The following is a 20924-nucleotide window of genomic DNA, read 5'->3' on the forward strand; positions in this document are numbered from 1 at the left end:
ACGTTTCTTTTGTAATTATAGCTACAGGGCAGACTATCACAAGAAACCATGTAATCCTAGGAAACGTGTCAAGTTCCTTTTCTCACCTATGTTTCCCCATTTCCACTCTTTTGTTCCAGGACCTACCTCTTCAGCAGCTTTTTGTGAGTGTACCCTGATTTGATAGGCTTCATTCCTACAATCCTCCTGAGCAAGCAAAGACAGTTAAAGCATAGTGATATAATGAGGTAAGCATTTTCTAGTTTCATACCTACTAAGTTTTGGTAAGACTCCTGTATTCTAGTTATCTCATTTTCTGTACCAGTTGACAAATAATCCTTCACAGAGCTTTATTTCCCTTCTCCAGATCAGCTGCTGCCTGCTCGTATATCTCTTTTCTGTTGGTGTAGCTTTTGAACAGATCACCATAATGTTGGATTTAGGTTTAAGCCTGTGACAGATTAGCTGTAGTCTGATGAAGACAACATTGTTTTCTGGTCCGAATTAAGAGCTCATGTCCTACACACTTGACATTTTCCTTAGATTATATGCATAAACTAATCACTATCATTTTCCACTTCCTGTTTTTATCCTTGCATCCTTTCTGGTAACTCTAGTAATATTCTGTTTGCTAAGTTAGGAAACTGGTATTATTTAGTGTGTACAATTCTTCTCCATGAATTAATTTCCATGGTGGAGACTGGCTATTGGAATGTTCCCAATTCTGTCCTTCAATACACAATGACGATAACACTATTAATGAGCTACTTAAAATGTTAGTTTTCTGCTACCAGATGGGAATTGCTGTCCATTGTCAGAGAAAAGAGAGATAACAGACAAGCAACAGAAACATTAAGTTTGTTTTTTTTTACCTCTTGTGGAGATCTTCCAATTTTAGCTATCATCTTGTTAAAAATTTAATTTTAAAGAATAATAGTTTTAATCTGTTGAGAACACTTTGTTCCTAGGAAAGCATGAATGAGTGGGATTAAATTATATCTATACTATACTTTTCTTTGTGATTGGTGATTATATTGTCACTCACGATGCTCTTCATTGCACTTAGCTGCATAGAACTGGGGAGAAACTGTACTAGACATAATGAGAATCTGTGATTTTTCACAGCATTGTTACACCAGCAAGATACAAGAGTAAACAAAATGTGGGAAAAAGTTGTATTTGGAACAATTTTTTTTCATCAAGCAGTAATACAGATTTTTTTATATTCCCCTTGCTAGAATAGGGAGGTAGCAGGTGCAATAGCCAGTGCAGGTGAAGCTGGTAAACACTGTTACTGTATCATCTCTTGCTTTTTCAACCAACCCATCAATCAATGAAGCACGGTTTTTGAAAAATGGGCCATAAAAATTCCAGCTAGTAGCTTTGTGCTTTTCAAAAAAGAGGATATCCATTTTTCTCATCTTTATTTTTAAATGAATATTTTGAAGTATTTTTAAAAAGGTACAGATTTCTAAAACATGCAAAGTTCCTATCCTCTGAAAATAATATATCTGTCAGCAGTCTTTGTATATGCTTCCTGAACATACAAAGACTTGTCTTCTTCTGCCTATCCATCTTCTTGAAACAGTAAGCATGTACCCTGTAGTGACTGGTATGTTTGTCTTTAAGATGAACATACTTTCTTTGGACCCAACTTCACTGCCATCAAATACATTTTCTTAATTCTTAATTAGCAATTATATGGCATATTGAAACCTCTAATGCAAAAACTTGTCCAAATGCAGTGTTTTTATTAAACAAAAAAGCCAACAAAAAAGAGAAACCAATTCCTTGGTTTTGGCTGAGTGCCACACCAAAGAAGATGCATCATTAGTATGTTCTGAAAAATTGGTGCTTTAAGTAGGGAACTGCAGTGCAATTTTAAAAGTTCCCGTTGCCTTGAATCTTAAATTGACTYGTAAAATCTGACAAATGAAGTTAGTTAGCTGAATTTGGAGAGGAGTAAGTTAGTCTACAGACAGTAACTATATGTGGTTCTAAGAGAATTGTCTGTACCCAAGGGAAAAAGTTCTTTGAAACCAGAGTGGTTCCATGAAGTATTTTGGTCTCAGTGAACTCTAGCTCCTGCAAAATATGCTTAGGCAGAATATTTCTGACCAGATCTGTGTTGACATCAGTAACATTACATAAGTCTTGCTTCCATTTCTAATAAATACTCAATTGCCATTAAACACAGCACCCTGCAGACTTGCTGTGCAAAACTTTTAACTTTGTCCTATTTTTTTTGAATGTAAACTGATATATATAAAATGTTTCATGCTTTTGGGAAATTATTTTCTCTTAATCATCAGAGTGACTGTGACTGTTTAAAACAAACAAACAAACAAAAAAACAAGTCCCCCCAAAACACAGTCTTTCTCCTCATTCTCTTTCATTTTGTGTTGGCAAATCTATCAAATTATAACTCAGTAGGCTTTTTGCTGTCTCACACAAACATATAATATTAATGCTTAAGTCTTTATTGACTGATGTAAAGTTAGCATATATGGAACAAGAAGACCAACAAAGGAAAGTACCTAGATTTTTAAGACTGCAAAAGAACACAGAGAAAATCAAGACAATCCAGGACAGAAACTGCAAAAATTATTCTTTCTTAGTTAACTCTTGTCAAACTGTCATGGAAAATTCAGTGGTAGTTCAAAGTTGATATTTTAAGTGTTTTTCCCTTATCAATGAAGTTTCTTTTTGTTTTTTAAAGGCAAGCAAAATCAAGTTTCAACTCTTCTATTAAAAACTGGATGCTGTTACATGCCTGCTGTACCCAGTTATATGCTGTGTAAAATATGCTGAGGGCCAGTGCTGTCCTCACTGACATTAGGACTGGGCCTTAGTGCAACATTAAGTGTTGGGCATTATCATTTGAATCTCTCACACTATTGCTTTATGTGATGATGCTTTAAAAATACAATGAGGAAAGAGTCAGCAGATTTTGGCAGGTTAAGCTTTTTAACTTTCCTTTCTCAAGGCAGTAGCTGTAGCACAAGGAAGCATAGCTGGGCAAAGTACATCCCAGCTTCTCTCCATATCACTTGGTAAGTTGATTCCTCTGCCAGCCTCTCCATGGAGTGGGATGRGGGTAGTCAATACGTAGCAATAGATTAGCACTACTCATAATCTGATATTGTGATAGTACTGGCACCCAACAACTTTGGTAACATTTGGTATTGTATGCCTTTAGAACCTAGTGTACCAATATATTGCTTGCTATGGTTAGGGAATAATAATGCAAAATGTTGTTGTATTAGCTACATGTAACCAAAGAAGAAACAGAAACCCACTGTCTGTTTATAATCCATATTTCTATGACATGTACAATAGTTGAAATCACACTGGCAGAGTAAGTTAACACTACGCATTCTGATAAAACTCAGAAGGGACAAGAACACAAATCCTGTTAAGAAAGTAACGTTTATGTTCTTACACTACTAAATAGCCACAGACAAACTGACTAGCAATGTTGTATAGGAGCAACAATGCTCTGCAAGCCTTTACACAACTGTTAGATCAATGGAAAAGTTAAACCTCTTTATCAGATTAGAGCTGTAATACAGTATTTTCAGTTAAAAGGAATGAGGCAGGCTGTGTTCCCAGAATGGTTAAGATGATGACAGAGGACTTCCATGAAAGATCAGTATATCCCTGGATTACTGCCTGAGACTTCTGGATTCCATTTCCACATGGCTTGAGCAGTTTTATGCTTTCTCATCCTTTTGTTATGCTTTCAATTTTAATTCCCCTTCTTCCGCATATTGTAAAGATTGTTACAAATGTATATACCATCCCAATCAAGCTCAGGATCTTTGACGCCTTCTCAGTGTTGGACTTCTTGCATTAGTAGATATTCCAAACTAGGAAAAAAAAATATTCAAAACATCTGATTTACTTAGAAAAGTTCTTAATGCAGTCTACTTGCTTTAATTGCTCAAGTAATTGTTTCAGATGTTGCCTCGGGCTGTAAAGATCAATAAAAGCTCTCAGGCTACCGTAGTTGGGGCATTCCCTAGAGCTACCTCTTTCATGCTGCTGACTGCACTCATTTCTGCTGCAGCATGTGTATTCAAAGTGATGAATGTGTTTTTTGGAATCATTCACTGCTGAAGTATTGTACTATAAAGAAGGATTTTCTGACAACAATGTAATACATACATAGTTACATTCAGTAAGGTTATGATTTAAAATGCCTACCCTTATGTAGAAGTACAGAAAGCCTCATTTATTGTGCCAAGACAGCTTTTTCATACACTTCAAACTTGTACTGAATGCCATTTTCTTCTTGGATATCAGCAGGGACACCAGGGTATCTGGGAAGAGAGTAAGGGAAAAAGCAGAAGCCAACGAGTAGATAAAAACATCATTGTGAGTCACCAGTAGTTTATCCAGTCAGTCAGAAAAGAGAGTTGTTTGAAATAGGAGATGAAAATACCATGCTTACCATGGGAATACTGATTACATCTCTATTTTCAGGAATCATGTTAACTACTGTCAGCAACCTGTACACATACCATTTGAAATCAAGAAAGTATAAACCGATGTTTTTAAAAAAAAAAAAAAAGTCTAAGAGTTTGATTAAAACCTCTACCATATTATCTAAAATGTCTGTAGAGGCAGAAGTTGACATGAACATTTTTGCTTTACTCATATGGTTTAAAGGAAATGCTATTGGTAAAGAGCTTTTACAAGTTCTATAACAGCTTCTTAAAGCAGATGATTGCTACCTTGCAAAGTATGTCCTTCTATTCCAGCTTTACTAAAACAATTTGATTAATAGACATTTTAAAAATCTCTCCCACCCCCTGTAACAGAATAAAAATTCTGCATAAATAACACTGACTTTGAGGGAGGAAGAAATTTAACATTTTATTTGCAAAGACAGACCTCTCTTAGGTTTCTATTTTAGTGGGTGAAAAAATGTCTGCTTTTTTATAAATGAATGTTTTAAGACCAAATTCTGATTTCAGTTCATTGGCCAAAACCAAGCAAAGTATTCCTGAAAAATAACCAAGAGGGAGAGAGGGCAGCTTTGGATCAGTGTCTTGAAGCAGGCTTATGACATAAGGCACAGAGCAGTTCAGAATATGTTAGCCTTGAAGGAGGTGACTCATCCTTCCTACTCATCTTGTTTGTCTCTCCAGCATCCTTCCTTTCCTGTCCCTACCTATTCTCCCCAACTTCAGTGCTAACTAATCCTTTTCAGTTTCATGGGGTTGCAGGCAGAGAGCCTGACTTGCCTTACTTTGCATTTCTTCCACTGCTGATCTGTAACTAGCTGGGAGAGAAAATAGGAGCAGCAAGAAGAGGAAGAATTTCTTCCCTTGTGCTATGACTCTGGGGGAAAAAGATGGTGAAGAGCACCTCTAACTTGAGACAGAATGAGGTCTTAATAGTATCCTTACTATTTTATCCTTTACTAAAGTAAATTATGAATTCTGCCATCTGAACACAAGACTGCTATGCATCTTGATACTTACTCTGAGAGAAGTTTGTAGTCATTTAAGTCAATTTCTGGAAAAAATGTGTCGCTTTCAAATTCCTGCAAAATTCTTGTCACAAACAGTCGATGATTGATTGGCTTCTCCATTGCTGCCTTTAAAAACAAAAGAAAGGATTAAAAATCAAGTTGTTCCCTGTAAAACAGCTCAACTATGCATGAAGTGTTATTCTTGCTACTGACATTTTTAATATTGTAAGACAACATCAATGTTAAGTATCAGATCCATTTAAAAGGTTAGTTTTCTTTACCACTTCTCCAAATTTTTGTTCTGTCTGCACCAGACATCACTACTGCAGCATTCAAAAAGAACTGATAGGATCTTAGGATATTTTCTACTTACAGTTTACACACTATATGCATTTATGTTAGCTAAAACTTAGTTATTCTTTTATTTATATTGCATAGTTTAAGCAATGCAGTGGAAGTTGGACTCTCAATCTCCTCTTCTGGATTTTGCCCAAGAAAACTTCCTGAAAAGAGAATTTCATTTTGTTCATCTTGTTGTTAAGTGGCAGCAAGACCTGCTCTCAGATCTTGGGGCATCTGACAGAAATACCACACAGTTATACCACATTTCTAGTCTGTAGGAGTTTGCAACTCCAATGATTGAGTTATCTGCCAATTTAATGTGAGTGAGTGATTTCTGGAACATGTCAAAGATAACATTAACTGTATATCATATAACAAAGATTTTCCAGATTTGTTGTATGAAAAAGGTTATGAAGATACTTGTTAGGGTAGTTCCTCACTAACAATTTCACACAAAATCAGGAATTAAAAAAGGAAGTTTGGTCTCCAAATCAGATTGAAAGGTTGCATCTTCCAGGCCTTCCTGACATTAAAATAACCTGTTAAAAGCTATACTGGTGCCTGGATACAATGTAGTTGCTGAAATGCTTACAGCCTTTCTTTCTCTAATTTCAGTAATGAACAGTGTTCTTTGTTAAAGGTGATTCACCATGCAGTATGCTATTAGGTATTACTTTAACAACTACAGTAACCTAGTAAATGCAAATTTAATCCAGTAAAATTAATATGTAGGACTGCTGGGAAATTGGTTTCTAGAAAAGCAGCTCTATTACTAGTGAATGTCTTAAAATGAAAAAGGTAAGTCACAGCACACTGACATCCATCAGCATTGAATAGGTGTTCATCTAGTTTGTATAACAAAGTTTTTTTTTTTTTTTTTTAATAAGGGTGAGGTGAGAGGAGAAACATTCATCTGTAGAATAATGCAAAAATAACTTACTTCRCTAATAAAAACCTGCTGTGTTCTGTAAACAGAGACACTTTTGTTTTGTAGTAGATGAGTCAGTCGAGCTCTTATCTTGCTTATTGGGAATTTTTTCAGTGCTTCAAGAAGAACTCCGTACTATCAAGACAGGTCAATACTGTTTCCAATTTCCTCTCCAAGAGATGTCGTACTGTTTTGTTGGAAAAAACCTCAGACACAGTTGTGCCCTATTATGGAAACTGGAAATGTAATTAAGTCTGGATTCATAATCCTGTATGATGTGTTTCAGACTTGTTAAGCACTCTTAGCCATGTAACTTTTATCTCTAGGCCTTTCTCCAAAACGGATACTACAAGTCCAAAGATGACAGCCAGCGTTTAAACCTCAGAGAACAACCTCAGGTGACCAGTTAGACCTAAGATGACTATTAATAAGCTTGTTGAAGTTTTGGAGGCAATAAATCCAATGGGGAATGAAAGTTTAAATGTTGAATAATTGTTCTGTGGGTTTTTTTTTTTTTTTTTTTTTTTTTTTTTTTTTTTTTTTTTTTTTTTTTTTTTTTTTTTTTTTTCAGTAGTACGTATTGGACAGCAATAGTTTCCCTAACTGAACTATATTATTTCCTTTGTTTCTGCTACAGACCTGCTGAACCATCGTACATCTGAAATTTACCTTGGTGCACCATATGCATGGTGCATATGTCCATGTGCAGTCAGACAAGCTGCAGGAAGTTGTTAGGTTTATATAAGCCTAATAGACTACAGAAACTAAACAATGAACAAAAAGAGCTTGGAGGAGAGCAATGAGCTCAAGCTGGCATTGACCCATGTATTCCTTCCCATCAACTGGGAATGCCCAGTGTTGTGATGGTTAGCATCTTAGAGATCAAAAAAGAGTACCAGATTTGTATTGTGATTTAACTGTGTATTACAACTGCTGTACTCTGCTAAGTATAATTTGTACCTGTATTATGTTTTAACTACATTGCTCCATAAGTCTGCTAAATCAAAGTCCTACGTAACAGTAAGGGTGCTGAGGGCACTAATGGGCCTTAACAGCCTCCCTTGTGGTCCCCCTCCCCTGCCCAGGCCCAGGCCCCCATTTCAGCCCAGCCCAGGGCTGTCAGTCCCTGCCCCACAACACCACAGCAGTGTCAGTCTCCAGCCCTGCCCCGGCCCTGTTCATGCCCAGCCATGCGCTGCCCTGATCCCAGCCTGCAGCCAGCTACCCAGCCTCACCTCTGCCCAGGCTGTGCCTGACCCTGGTTACCCTTGATGGACATGTTTCTGCTATGCAGACTGACTTCCGGGCTTGACCTCAGGCCCATCTCATAACCGTGAACCATGAGCTGGAACAGCCTTGCCTCACCGGACAAATTATTGCTCCTAGCTTCCTGTCCCTTGGGGAGCAGTGGCCCTTGATCCCTGACAGTAGCTTCAAATAGGTAAACTTTGTACTAAATGTTAAACTTTATATGTGTATAGGATATCTAAAATAACCTGATCAGAGAGCACTGGACTCTGACACCTCCTCTGCAAACTATTGCTGTGGACTGACTGATACTGGCAGGAGAGGTGCCAGTATCATGAAAACTCTGGAAATTTACATGAGGATTAAGGTATTCCTCACTGACATTCCATTACTGTTCACTCTTGCCTTGTCCCATTCAGCCTATGAATTTCACCACCTTTTTTTGGTAATGGAAATATGTTCTGGGATGCGCAGTGCTAATCTGATAGCATTTTGAAATACTTAATCTGAGTTTAATGAAGGAATTATACATGATCTATATTTATTCTAATGAACAGAATAAGGTAAATACTACTTAGTTTTAACATGACATATAGAACATATCATGGGATAGAATATGTAAGTAGACCTTGGACATTTAAATAGAATACAGAGTAGCTAATACATAGTGCCAATGATGATGCAATACTGAGGTAAGCTAGTATGATACTTAACATACAAACTGTTTCTAGTAAGTAGGAAATGAGTTTAGTATTATTTGTTTTATTTTTTGTTTTTCCTCCATTAGCCACTTAATCCTCCTAGGAGTCTATTTGTACATGTACTGGTTTCCCTGGGACGGGCATTTCTGTTTCCTATGCCCACAGGCTTACTTGCTTTTATAGCAGCTACTGAACCCTGTAAGATACTACATCCTGATATACTAAGGAAAAGCAAATCTGATTTTAGTTCACTTTAAAGCACAGTGTATCAAAACTGTGGCTATTAGGCTGTTCCTTCAGAAACAGAACAACCCTCCTCAAACCCGCATGACATTCCACAAGAGAGGAAGGACAAGAGAGCTGGGGCATCAGTACTGCTCCTGTTATCCTAGGTAACACACCCTCTGTATGAATCAGAGTCCTTTATTACATATGAAGATACATAGGTATCTTCAGCATACACTGTTCTTTTTGCTGTCTTCTAGGCTCCCCTCAGTAGGCCTGTTTCTGAATCATGAAGTAAAAAGGAGGTGACCTAGCAATTACCTTCCTCAATCTCCAACCATACTGGACTGACAGTCTTATAAGATTAGATTATGTCTGCACTTACAGGACTATCACCTTGGGGTAGTTTGTCTTTGTGTAATACAGGTTAAAATACCTTAAAGCTCTGCCGCAAACAGTGATTGCACATTATAAGCAGTTTCAGAAGTACTAAATAGAAAATTAATCTTTTATAGATTTATCACCAAATCACTGTAATATAGCAGGCATAGCAACTGATTGCTGCAGAAGAGACAAATTACCTCTAGTCATTCAAAGATTCTCAGGTTTTAGAAAGAACTTTCAGTGCTTCTACTGATTACATAAAATAAATACAATAGACAAAGCAACCATGTGAGGCACTTATTTTTCAAATGTCTTTCTGCCACTAGACATCAGCATTGCCAATCCAAACAAGATACGAGAACACTATAAAAGAAAAAGTTTCAAGAGAAATATTCTTTTCATCTGCAATCTGTTTTCAAGCCTTAAAATGTATTTGAATCACATACGTAAGCTATATTTAGAAGCCACAAGACTATTAAAGTAATTATTATATATATATATATATAAAAAAAATCTTAGACTTAAAAGTCTCACAACGTTTTAGTCAGTCGCAATGATTACCATGAAAATGATAACCACCTTTGAAAAATCCTTCCTTCCCAAGCTGCTGAGGCTAAACTTTGGGAGAAAGGGATGGAGAGAGTACTGTGATAGTTCCCATCACCAGTTCTCTGCCAGAGACAAAGGCAGGTGCAGCAGCATCCTGTCACATCTATTGCAAATTAACTGTACCTTTCATAACCAAAATCTTCTATCAGCTTTACTGAAAACCCTGCCCATGCAGAAACAGTTACACTTTACTCATTAGACTTTTCCAAGTGTTACTCTAAAAGGAGGGCCTTTTAAATCTTTACCATTACCTTGGTAAGAACTTAAATAGCAACAGCCTTTCATAGCTTCATGATTTGTGACTGTAATTCTGATTCATATGTTAACCTTTTTTAGTAATTATTTTTCCCAAAAGAATGTCAAATCAGTATGTTTGTTCATAAGAGTAATAGGAGTATTATACTTTCCTTTCCCATTTTAAAAAAATCCTCTGACTTTATTTTGAAGAGTATACTGGAAAGGCTAGTTGTGTCCTTCTCAAATGTGTGAAAACATGAAGATACTGATTTAAAACCTATATTCAAGAATCTCAGTTAAACAGACTTGTACATCAAAGAGTTCTTCAACTCTTAATAGGAATTATTAATTAAGGTCACTAGTCTATTGCTAGTATTGTAGTTCTGCTTCATCTAATCTTATTTATAACTAGGTAAGTACAAAAAGCATTGGCCACTTGAGGCATAAACTACATTAGTTATGGATATATTTTTACAGTAAATGAATCTTGGGGGGAGCAGGAAACAGGGGGTTTCAGTGCTGTTAACAGCAGTGCTGTGACCCTATCACTTTTATATAAAGAGATGTTAGAGAATTACATTAAGATGACTCTAATCCTTTCTCAGAAAGGATTCATCTGGTCCTAAAGGGCCATAGGAATAGAGGCCAAATTTTCTTCTCATTGTCGTCTTCCTGTTCAGACAACTCCACAAAGCGATGTGGGAAAACTCTTACATAAAAAGGATTCAATGGCATAGCAATAATAAAATATAAGCATTCCATTTGCTTATATGCTATGAAGACAGCAATCTTCCTTGGATACACAAGTGCTTAGGACCAACACTTGCATAATAGATTAAGAGTAACATGAGTTTGGTGGGACAGGTCAAACAACATACCAGCTGTGCCACCAAAACAATCACTCTCTCCCTCAAATTTCCCTGCATTGTCACAGCCAGCTGCCCACTGAGACGTTCTTTCCATAGGCCAGAACTATCCTAATGTGCAAGTATGAAGTATATATAAGCAAAGTATATATAAGCAAAGTATATAGAATTTAGTTTCCACACAAAACTGTGGTTTTGAAGATACTGCCCTCTATTTGTGATTAGATTTGAGTCCTAACACTCAAATCTGATACTGGTTTTCAAAAAAATTCAGTAGGTTTAAGCCATGCTGATTAGTTTACCCTGAAACAGAACTAACAGAGAAACCAATGCAGTGCTACATTTTTTGCATTGACTCCTCACAGAGCAGAGCGATGCTTTTGGCCTGCAGTGTGACACCCTCTATGTCAATGGCTTCGCCCAGCTCAGAGGAACTTGCTCTTTGCAATGTTCTTTGTCAGCTATGTTCCAAGATAACAGCAGTGCTGCCAACCCACAAGAATACAGTGGGTGAGCGTGGAAAAATGAGCTTTCTGCCTAACTCTCTCATAATTGGATCTTGGTCCCTAGTCACATTTCTGACTGTAACTCTTTAAAAACAGAAGGCAACATATACATGTCAGTCTCTATTCCAGTAAGTACACAGTTTAAAAACAGTTTGTCTTACATGCAGGGAAGGGAGATAAATTACTACTTCTTTTATAGCCTATAGAAAATTCAGACATTCTAAGTAAAAGTGTATTATCTGGTAAAATTTTGGAAGGCTTAAAAAAAAAAACCCAAAACCTCAAAAAAACTAGTGACGCAARTTCTTAACATTTCTTAAAGGAATCACCCTTATGGTATAGCAAATATTTAAAGCTTAGCAAATGCGGCACTCACAACYCACTCAGGTTATTCATAACCAAGTGAGGCTTATATGCTTAGTCAATAAATTCTAGTTAAGAGGGCAATCAATCATCTGCAAGGGACTTGCTGCAGTAAATATGAATAGCAACTTTATAATTCAGTAACTTTGAAGAATGAAATGCAGTAGGAGATTACCAAACACAAAATAGGGTATTCAAGCTGTCAATTATTAATACATAGGAAGACACCTGAGCATGAAAATTAGATAAAATTTTCCTTTGGAGATCACTGGAAATTTAATTTTCCAGATCAAGCCTCTTTGAATAATTTCCCCAAATGCTATTTATCAAAAAACATCTATTTTCTGTCAGTACCTAGGCTGGGAATAACTAAACAGCAAAAATAACAACACTTATTACGAAAGAAAAAGAACTTCTTGTTCTGTTATGAAATTACAAGTTTGTTCTCCAAATTTAATACATTAATGCAATTTTGTACTTCAGCAATATGACCTTGAATGTCATTGTTTGCTTCCATGGCATTGAGAAAGCAACAATCTGAGTAGGAACATATAAAATAGAAGCGATATTTTTAAATGTTTGAGATGTTTTAAAACAAACTGCTTTATCAAGGTGAAAACTTGTTTGACCTATAGCCTCTTTCAGTGCTACTAAAGAGGCCTTGATTATGAGGACCTGAATCATATATTCTTCAATTTTTTTTTTTTAAGTTTTATTGATAGGCTTTTTTCCACTGGTTAAGTTCACTGCTAGGGATGTGTGTTTGCTTTTTTTAAACAAAACAAAACAAAACAAAACAAAACAAAGCAAGATTTGTATTAAACACTCAACAAACAACATTATTGTAAGACTGTTCCATCCACATAAGTAAACCTTTGCCTGCTTTTTAAAATGTTCCGTCATAAAGCTTCTGTTCAATATCTGGGGATGTGACTAGACTTTTGGTTCTGATTCCTAGTAAAATCTGGATGATGTTTTTAATCAATTTGAAATACACAATTTAATCCAGTTAAAAAAAAAAAAAGCTGATTTAATTTGTATTCACCAAAATCCCTTAGGATCTCTAGGTAGCATTGTTCTTTCAGAATCAAAACCAAGATCTGAACCTCTCAGGTAAGAGACAATACTTCCATACAAAGTGCACCTACATTACTGTCTTAGCTCAGATCAGAAATGTGGTTTTGAAGTGAATCTTCCAGTTGTCCCCACTTTCCATACTTTGGTTGCAGTGGTGAGTAATCTTGGCATGCATGAACTGAATTTTTTGAGGGATGAAACCAAACCAAAAATCTGTTTCAGGAGCATGCCTGATACGGTCCATCTGCTGATAGGGACTCAAGGGACAGAACAAGTAAGTGAGTTACACCACTACAAATTTTCAAGCACATAACAAGCACACAAGAGCCTGCAGAAGGCTCTTAAAACCTCAAGTGCTCATGCAACATCATGGAGTGCCTCTCATGTTGCATTAATGCCTTCATATTTGCTGTGATCCACTGGCCCACTCTGGGCTGCTCTATTTCTCCATCCTTAGCCACACAGTCAGCAGTAGTATCAACTCCTCCAACTCAGTAGATCAAGTAGAGTGCTGACAATCCAGCATGGTGTCACATTGGGATTCAAGGATGCTGCTTATAAAACTGTGTTGTGAGAAGTCCAAAAACTTCCTTGCAGGCAAGATTACTACATTGTGGCTGTATTATGAGATTACAAACCTCATGAGGTGAGCAATATCAAATCAAATTTAAGAACATGAAGAAATTTAAAAACATGCCTTTAGCAAAACCTCAGACAACAGCCGGCCTCAAAAGCTTACCTTGGGAACATTTTGAAGCAGAAAGAGATTATTGAACTAGTCTCTATTCAATGGACTGTGGCAGCTCTTTTCCAATCTTTCTGCTCTCACTTCCTAACACAAATACTCTCTGCTCAGCCCTCCCTGTCCCTTATCAAAATACCTACCATGTCTAGCTACTCTGCGTTCTCCTGATCAACAAAGTCCCAAGTGAGACAGTCTCCCACAGTATGCTCTTGAACAATGTATGAAGGTAACCTGTCAGTGGACTTTGATGGCCACSCTGTTAAGAGTTCACCTTCCTCTGCTCTTCAAGGTACTTGAGGCAGAAATAAGCTTATGCCAGCACTTCACACTACTCTGGAGAAAACTGTGCTTGATCACCTAGGAGGTGTGGTAAAGAGGGCCATAAGCAATAGACAGCTGCATTGTAAGTGTTCAGCAACTGGCAGGCTTGCTTCTCTCTTTTCAGCAGAATAAAGGTATGAATTCTGGAAGCGATGTCAGGCAGTGGCAGAGCTGTAGTGCAAACTTTTGGCAGATGGCCTCAGTTGTGCACCTTCTATCTTCACATCTACTACATTCATTTCTTATTCTCCAGAATCCCCAGAACAATGAGATCCTACCAGCCTGAGCTCAGCTCCTGTGCCAAGRACCTCTTATCAACACCTGCAGTGGTGAAGACTCCAAAAATGGTATTATACCCATCTTTCTACTCAGCCCTTGAGAAGTCTGCAGCAGTCTGTAACAGTCAAGGAATCCTCCTAAAGTAAGTGCCGTGAGCATTATGTGTGAGCTTGTTGTTCCTTCTCCATTGCACTCTTGTGTGGCCACCCTTAAATGCAGAAGAGGATTTACTCAGCAGGCACCACAGTGTTACTTGTGAATGAGAAGCAAAAGAAGGATCAGGAATAGAAAAGGCTTTAGGTTGGTTGGGGCAAGGACCATCACCTGCAGGAGACAGATGTAAGTATGATGCTTTCCAGAGTGACCTGCTTTCCTCAAAGTTTGTCCTCATAAAGCTCTTCCTGGTTCAAATGATTTGAAGTTTGAGTTCAAACCCTCAAAGTACTAACAGTGAAAATGTCATGTACTAAGTAGTACCTGTTTCAAACCACTCATGTTCCACCTACTTGCTGAAGTAGTTACAGCCACTTTCTCTGTAACAGGCTTATACTGAAAAAACAGTCTGTCCTAAACCTTTAAGCCACATAAAGTAGTGAGATCAAAATAAGGCTTTAAAAACAAGTATCTACTATTACTGAATAAAATGATTCACTTCAATTACCAATTGATATTTTACTTCCCACACAAACATGGTGTAATGATAATATTCTAGTAATCCTTTGTGCATTTTTAATACAGGCACTAAAAATATTATCTGCAGCTTTGATAAAGGTGTACAGCTTGTATCAAACCCTTTTAATTAAGATCACAATGCTAGCTGAAATGCAAGAATCTGTACAAAGCTGTCATATTTCTCCCTGGTGAATTACAAACTCCTTTGAAACAACTTGATTAGAAGCTTAAAAGATTTAGAACAGTTCAAATTAGTATCAGATTCCTTATGCTGACCAGCACAGAAATATGTTGCAAAAATTCTCTTGATCAAGACTGCATCTTTCTTATTACTGGTGAGTAGTGGTCTTAAAAATGGCATTGTTTTCTATGAGATACCAGCCAACACAGGAGAAAATAGTGAATTTAGAAGCATATGATATAGAATTTCTTGTAAGAACAAGCAAAAATTATCAGTCTTTGCAGCACTAGATAACTGCATGTGCATAAGAAGTAATCACTTTTGCTCACATCGTGCATCCTGCAGAATTGTAGGCAGAAGTGAAATCCAATCTCTTGCTCCTATTGGGTAATTATGCCTATTCTGAAGAGGATCTGCCTCCAAAAATAAACTTTAATGGTTGAGAATGAAGTACAGGTTATTTCTTTATGATAATACCTGATTACAGAGTGAATAGATTTGGGTATCAAATACATAGTGAGAAGACTTTACCACATGTAAAAGTGATTGCAAGACTACAAATTAAAAAAAGGTACAAGAATGTTGTTTTATAGGCTATTTGCATCTGCATCATATTTTTCTTACAGCCTTAGTAATACCTCGTTATCTTTGTTTTTCTGCTGTAAAAGACATTCCTTAGGTTACAGAGAAGAGATTCACGAAACATACCTTTCTGCAAGGCATAAACTGCAAAGGCAAGAAATATTAGAACACATTTTTACCACTCCATATACAAAAGATATTACTAGCCTAATTTACTGCTAGGAGCCTGGTGGTCTTTTGATCATAGCCCTATAGTTCAGGTGCTAAACAAGAAGTGGAGTATATTTTCGGCATACCTGGAATGGCTAAAGGATAGTAACAGGACAGCCTTTTCCTTTACCAATGGTAAAGGGTATGCTTTATAATTTTTTAAATTAAGATATTTTTATTAGCAGAAAGAATGCTTATGGTCTTCCATATTCCACCTCCTCCTGATTAATGTGATAGGAACCAGAGTCTATTGCCATCATATTTAATGTGGTACTGTTTGACAACAAAGGGAAATTATATGAGAACATACAAATTAAGAGAAAATTCATTAAGTATTAAATGGCAGTACCTGGAGTGTTTAAGGCTGAAAGGATGACTCTAGGGGAGTGAATGGAGGAAATGAGATAACTAAACTTTGTATATATACATGAGAGGAAGACAAGAAGAAGAGAGGGGAGAAAGAAGGTTGAGGAAACAGAGTTGGGAAAGGAGAGATTTTATAGTACTCTTCATGGTTGCATAGCTAATAGCTTAGCTAAGAAAAGGAGGAGTGTTGCATTTGTGGGGAATCCCAAAGGCAAAAGGGGGCTTTGAGTGTGCAAAGACACTCCTAAGGAGTGGCACACACATTGGCATCTGAATGGACACTAGAGACACAGAGACACCTAGGATAACCAGAGAAAACTGGGGAGTGGGAACAGCRGGGATGTCTGATTCCTGGATATGAAAAAGCAGAGTCAGTTCTACATTTTGTCTTATGATTATCTCTGCCCATTGCCGACACCATTACCTGCCTGCTTCTCCAAATCCTCTTTCCTGCTTGTATACCTATATAAAGTGTCAAACTTTGGCTAAAATGTTGGACCATTTTTCCTTATGCCCACATCCTCTGCAGAGCCAGTCTATTCCCTTAGTAAACTAAATGTAACAATATATGCTAACAATTTAGATATTTCAGAAAAGCTCTCAAAAGCACCAGACTTGACCTATTGGTATCACTGGAGTTTGCTGGGTCATAATGAGGGAAAAACTTGTCCTTGAACTTCCTAAAGCAGGCCTAAAAGGTCTTTGAGCCATCCTTCTCCCATCTGCAGTAAATGAATAATTTAAGTATTCACTCTAATTGTACCTTATAAACTGAAGTGCCTCCAACAATCCAAATCATGTCTACTTTACTTTTTAATTCTGGTGAATCCAGAAGAGCTAAAGCATCATCCAGACTTTTGGAAAGGTAATGTGCTCCCTTTGGGGTTTCCCTAGAAAAACAAAATTTTATTACTTAAAGGACATTCATCATGATAATCAAGACATATAATGTATTTTGCTGAATTTAAAAGTGACTAAATCTTTCACATTAGTTTACTATTTTGAAATGCCTATATTGCTAAATCATGTTAGAATTCTTGTATGACTGCAGGATGCTTAATAAATTAGAATTCCATCATATGTGTGACTTAAGAACCATTATAAGTTACAGATCTGAAGTTTTGTATCAGATGGAAAAAAGCATAATTTAAGAACTTAAATATCTATATATACATAATCAAATATAGACTTCTACCCAATTCTAAAACATTAATATTTTCCCAATACAGCTTGTCAAAAAAAGCCCTCTAGAAACTAAAGAAATAAATATATGAGTCATAAGGACTACTGATATGATATTTTCTATATAGATCCAGGACTAGTATTTATTTTATGCAAAGAAGGATAAAGTAATGATATACCTCAGAAACAACAGGAGAGATATTTTCTAAACAGATATAAAAATAATACATCTAGAATTACTTTATAAAGTCATGGTATCCATATTTTTTGGTTTAGTTTTGTTACTTGTTTTACAGGCTCATAATTCTTCACATACATACTTGAGCTCTCTGCTGAGCACTATATTAATTCTGTTTTTTAAAGGACGATTCTTCTCAGGAATGGAAAACCAGGTTCTTTTACCCATTATCAGTGCATTCTGTTTACCTGAGTAAAAGAGAGAACATTTATTTAAAGGGAATTTCTTCTCTATATTAAATTTGTTTTGGTAATTTAGTGACATCTACTGGACTTACCTCCTCCTTCCAAGCTCAATTTAGTAGTTAGCAAAAGAACAAGTTTAGGCTCTGATTCTGAAGTTATTCACATGTATAAAAGAACATGTCTGTGCCTGAAAGCCTTGGTAGGCAGCTGACACCAGACCATTCTTATGCACAACTGTAAACTTTCAATTGAAAGTTATGTTACATGCACTATACTGACATTGGCTCAGCTACGTCTATGGGGACAAATTCATCCCATTCAACTCACATCCTCAGAGTAGTTCTTGCAGTGTGAATAAACATTCTTACTCTCTGCAGAAATCCCAAAGCAGCATGGAATAGTCTACTTTGTGTTTGTATGTGTTGTCATTCTATTTACATGATCAGGAATAATTGCCACTGCTTTAAGGACAACTTTTAGAACAAAAATCAGCTGAATTTAATCCAAAAGCAGAGGTGCAACAGATGTTCAAACATATTCTAGAATTCACCCATAAATATTGTTTCTGAATAAATTCAACATTCATAACCTGATTATTTCTCATATATATCCTGCTGAAAAGAAGTTTATCAACATTTCCCTTTATAAGCAGATAGAGTAGCCAGAGAAATGAACATGGAGAGAGTAAAAGACTCATACAAGGTAACACAGAAAGTTTCCTAATGCAGTAGGAGAGATTTTGGAAAGAAGAATGAGATTTGTTCACAGCTACTCTTCCTGCTTTGGCCTTTTCTGGTCTGGTYTGAGAGATGCTGGATCTATTATATCACACCAGAGAACTGATGTTTAAAATGCGTGTAAGAACTGCCTAAAACCCAATAAATACCAGATAGAACAAAGTGCTATTTAGACAAATAACTATTGTTTCAGCAGTGGCCACTGCACTTACGCAAGCAGAACAAAAGCAAGATCAAATGATGTTTCTCCACTGTATTCTTCCCAATTTCAAAAATCTGTCACTGGGACATTTTTGAACCAAATGTGGTAGCCCTGCTGTTAAGTTTTATGGAAGCATGATCCATCAAAAGCTCTAGTTGTGAAGCAGCTTCACTGTTTGGCATCTAACATCATAGCTTATCAAAAGATTTACATGCAGGATGGAGCAAACTTTATTATTATTTATATTTAACCCATAACCAACAAACGGATGTTTTATTTGTGTCATACAAGATGGAATTTGCAGACAGACATTTGCTTTTTTTTTTTTTTTTTTTTTTTTTTTGTATGCCAGGTTGCCATGGGCTGAGTTAAATCTCCAAAATACAACTAACATCCTTCACTTACGACTACTGTTAAAATGAGATTAAACATGCTTTATGGAATAGAGAATAGACCTTCAGAGCAGAACATAGGAATATGTTCCTTGATCAAAACAATACACATCAGGCTGCTCAGAAATCTTAATGAACAGGTGAGTTTTGCTAGTTTGAGCAGGGTGTTAGGAAAAAAAAAAGAATTAAAACAGCTTGATGAAGAGTCAGACAAACAGTAAAGGCAGGGCAAAAGAGCAATAGGGCAAGGTAGCAAGACTTGTCTGTTTTGCAGTGGAAAGTACCCAGTCAGAACAAATTAGCTGCCCCATCTCATCTCTTGTATTCCTGTCCCTGCTTGCTTATGCTGATTTCCCTGACTTTTTTGACACTGCAGTAAGAGGTTTTATCTCACCAAATCAATAGAAACTATCACATCACTTTGTTGCAAATGTCTCATTAAGCCTGAAAATTATTGCTGCATATAAGCAGTATGGTTAAGGTTTTTTTGTTGGCCAATACAGCACACAGGGATGGTTCAGCACCCAAACAAACACAGCAAATTGTTGTCACAACAGCCAGAGGGAGCAATGAACGGCCAAGCATGAAGTACACAGAACAGCCAGATAAGCTAGTACAGACTGGAAAAAAACCCTAACCTGTTAACAAACACACACACAAAAAGATAATTTTGTAACTTCTTCAGTTGGAGGTGTAGGTAGAAATGCTGTCTGTGGGAGACAAAACTTTGAAATTCTGTTTGTTTACAAAGTAATTGCCTAAACAAAGAAATCAACTGGATTCAAATCCAGTTTCTTTCTCTAATTTAACCGGCAGATTACGTATTTATAAAGGGGTAAAATACTTTTTGGACCTTCAATAAAAAAGAAGTCCTTTGTCCAATTTATATAAAAATACAAATGTTTTTGTTTAAAGCATGAAATATTAAAACAAGAAACAGCAGTACATTACATAATTCCATATCATCTTTTATTAACAGGCAAACAAGAAAAGCTAGGCAACATTTTGAGGCTGAGGAGGCTTGGGAGGGGGAGAAGCGCAGTCCGTCTGGGGAAGCAGGACTGACATTATGGAAAAAGAAAGTTATGGATCTTTTCTGTGACTGATACAGCATGGACTAATTTTAACAGTGGCATACTAAGGCAACAAATACATCATTACCTTCCACACGGGACGTGCTAGTCATTCTCTGGAAATACTTGTACTCATTTCTAGAAACAAAACACGAAGAAAAAATCACAACGGCTCGGTGCCATGTCTGAAACGTGCCCTTGCGCCCCCGAGGCCGCAGGGGACGGTTCGCGGCCCGGCCCCGTGCCAGGGSCCGCCGCGCCCGGGGCCGCCGCGCCCGCCCGGGGCCACCACCCGCCGCCGCCGCCGCTTTCCCGCCCTGTCGCCCCCGTCCCCGACTACGAGTCCCCGCGCGCAACGCGCGGCCCCCACGCCGCCCGCCGGTGGGCAACGCGCCGCGATGCGCGCTGGGACTTGTAGTTCRGCGCCGGGCCCGCGGTACCTCAGCGGGGGCCAGGGCAGGCTCCCGTCCTTCCCGATGCCCATGTTCTGGCACACCGCCACGATGGAGTTGAGCGAGCGCACCATGGCACCCGCGCCCCGCGCCTCGCACTTGGCGCGCAGCGGCGCGGGCGGGACCGGCGCTGGCTGCCGCCGCCGGGGGCCGGGACAGCGCC

The 20924-nt window shown here is 37.6% G+C and overlaps 1 protein-coding gene across 1 annotated transcript; it reads right to left on the minus strand.

The window, feature by feature from the left end:
* Positions 1 to 1140: 1140 nt before the first annotated feature.
* On the minus strand, positions 1141 to 20918 carry DHFR (dihydrofolate reductase). Its single transcript, XM_085322100.1, has 7 exons — positions 20750 to 20918; positions 20398 to 20447; positions 17803 to 17908; positions 17064 to 17190; positions 5469 to 5584; positions 4186 to 4301; positions 1141 to 3848 (listed from the first exon to the last, which is right to left on the minus strand). The coding sequence occupies exons 1-6, from the start codon at positions 20833 to 20835 to the stop codon at positions 4214 to 4216; spliced, it is 573 nt and encodes a 190-aa protein (XP_085178226.1). The 5' UTR covers positions 20836 to 20918; the 3' UTR covers positions 1141 to 3848; positions 4186 to 4213.
* Between the last annotated feature and the right edge of the window lie 6 nt (positions 20919 to 20924).

Source organism: Rhea americana, unplaced genomic scaffold, assembly GCF_003343005.1.
Source record: "Rhea americana isolate MKP2758 unplaced genomic scaffold, rheAme1 scaffold_74, whole genome shotgun sequence".
Taxonomy (NCBI): Eukaryota; Metazoa; Chordata; class Aves; order Rheiformes; family Rheidae; genus Rhea; species Rhea americana.

Excerpts from the sequence above, each read along its gene's own strand:
- DHFR (XM_085322100.1), bottom strand. The coding sequence starts at position 20,835 with ATGGTGCGCTCGCTCAACTCCATCGTGGCGGTGTGCCAGAACATGGGC. Across the intron at positions 17,909-20,397 it reads TAGCACGTCCCGTGTGGAAG|GTAAACAGAATGCACTGATA; the intron begins GTAATGATGTAT and ends TCTTTTACTCAG. Across the intron at positions 17,191-17,802 it reads GTGCTCAGCAGAGAGCTCAA|GGAAACCCCAAAGGGAGCAC; the intron begins GTATGTATGTGA and ends TTGTTTTTCTAG.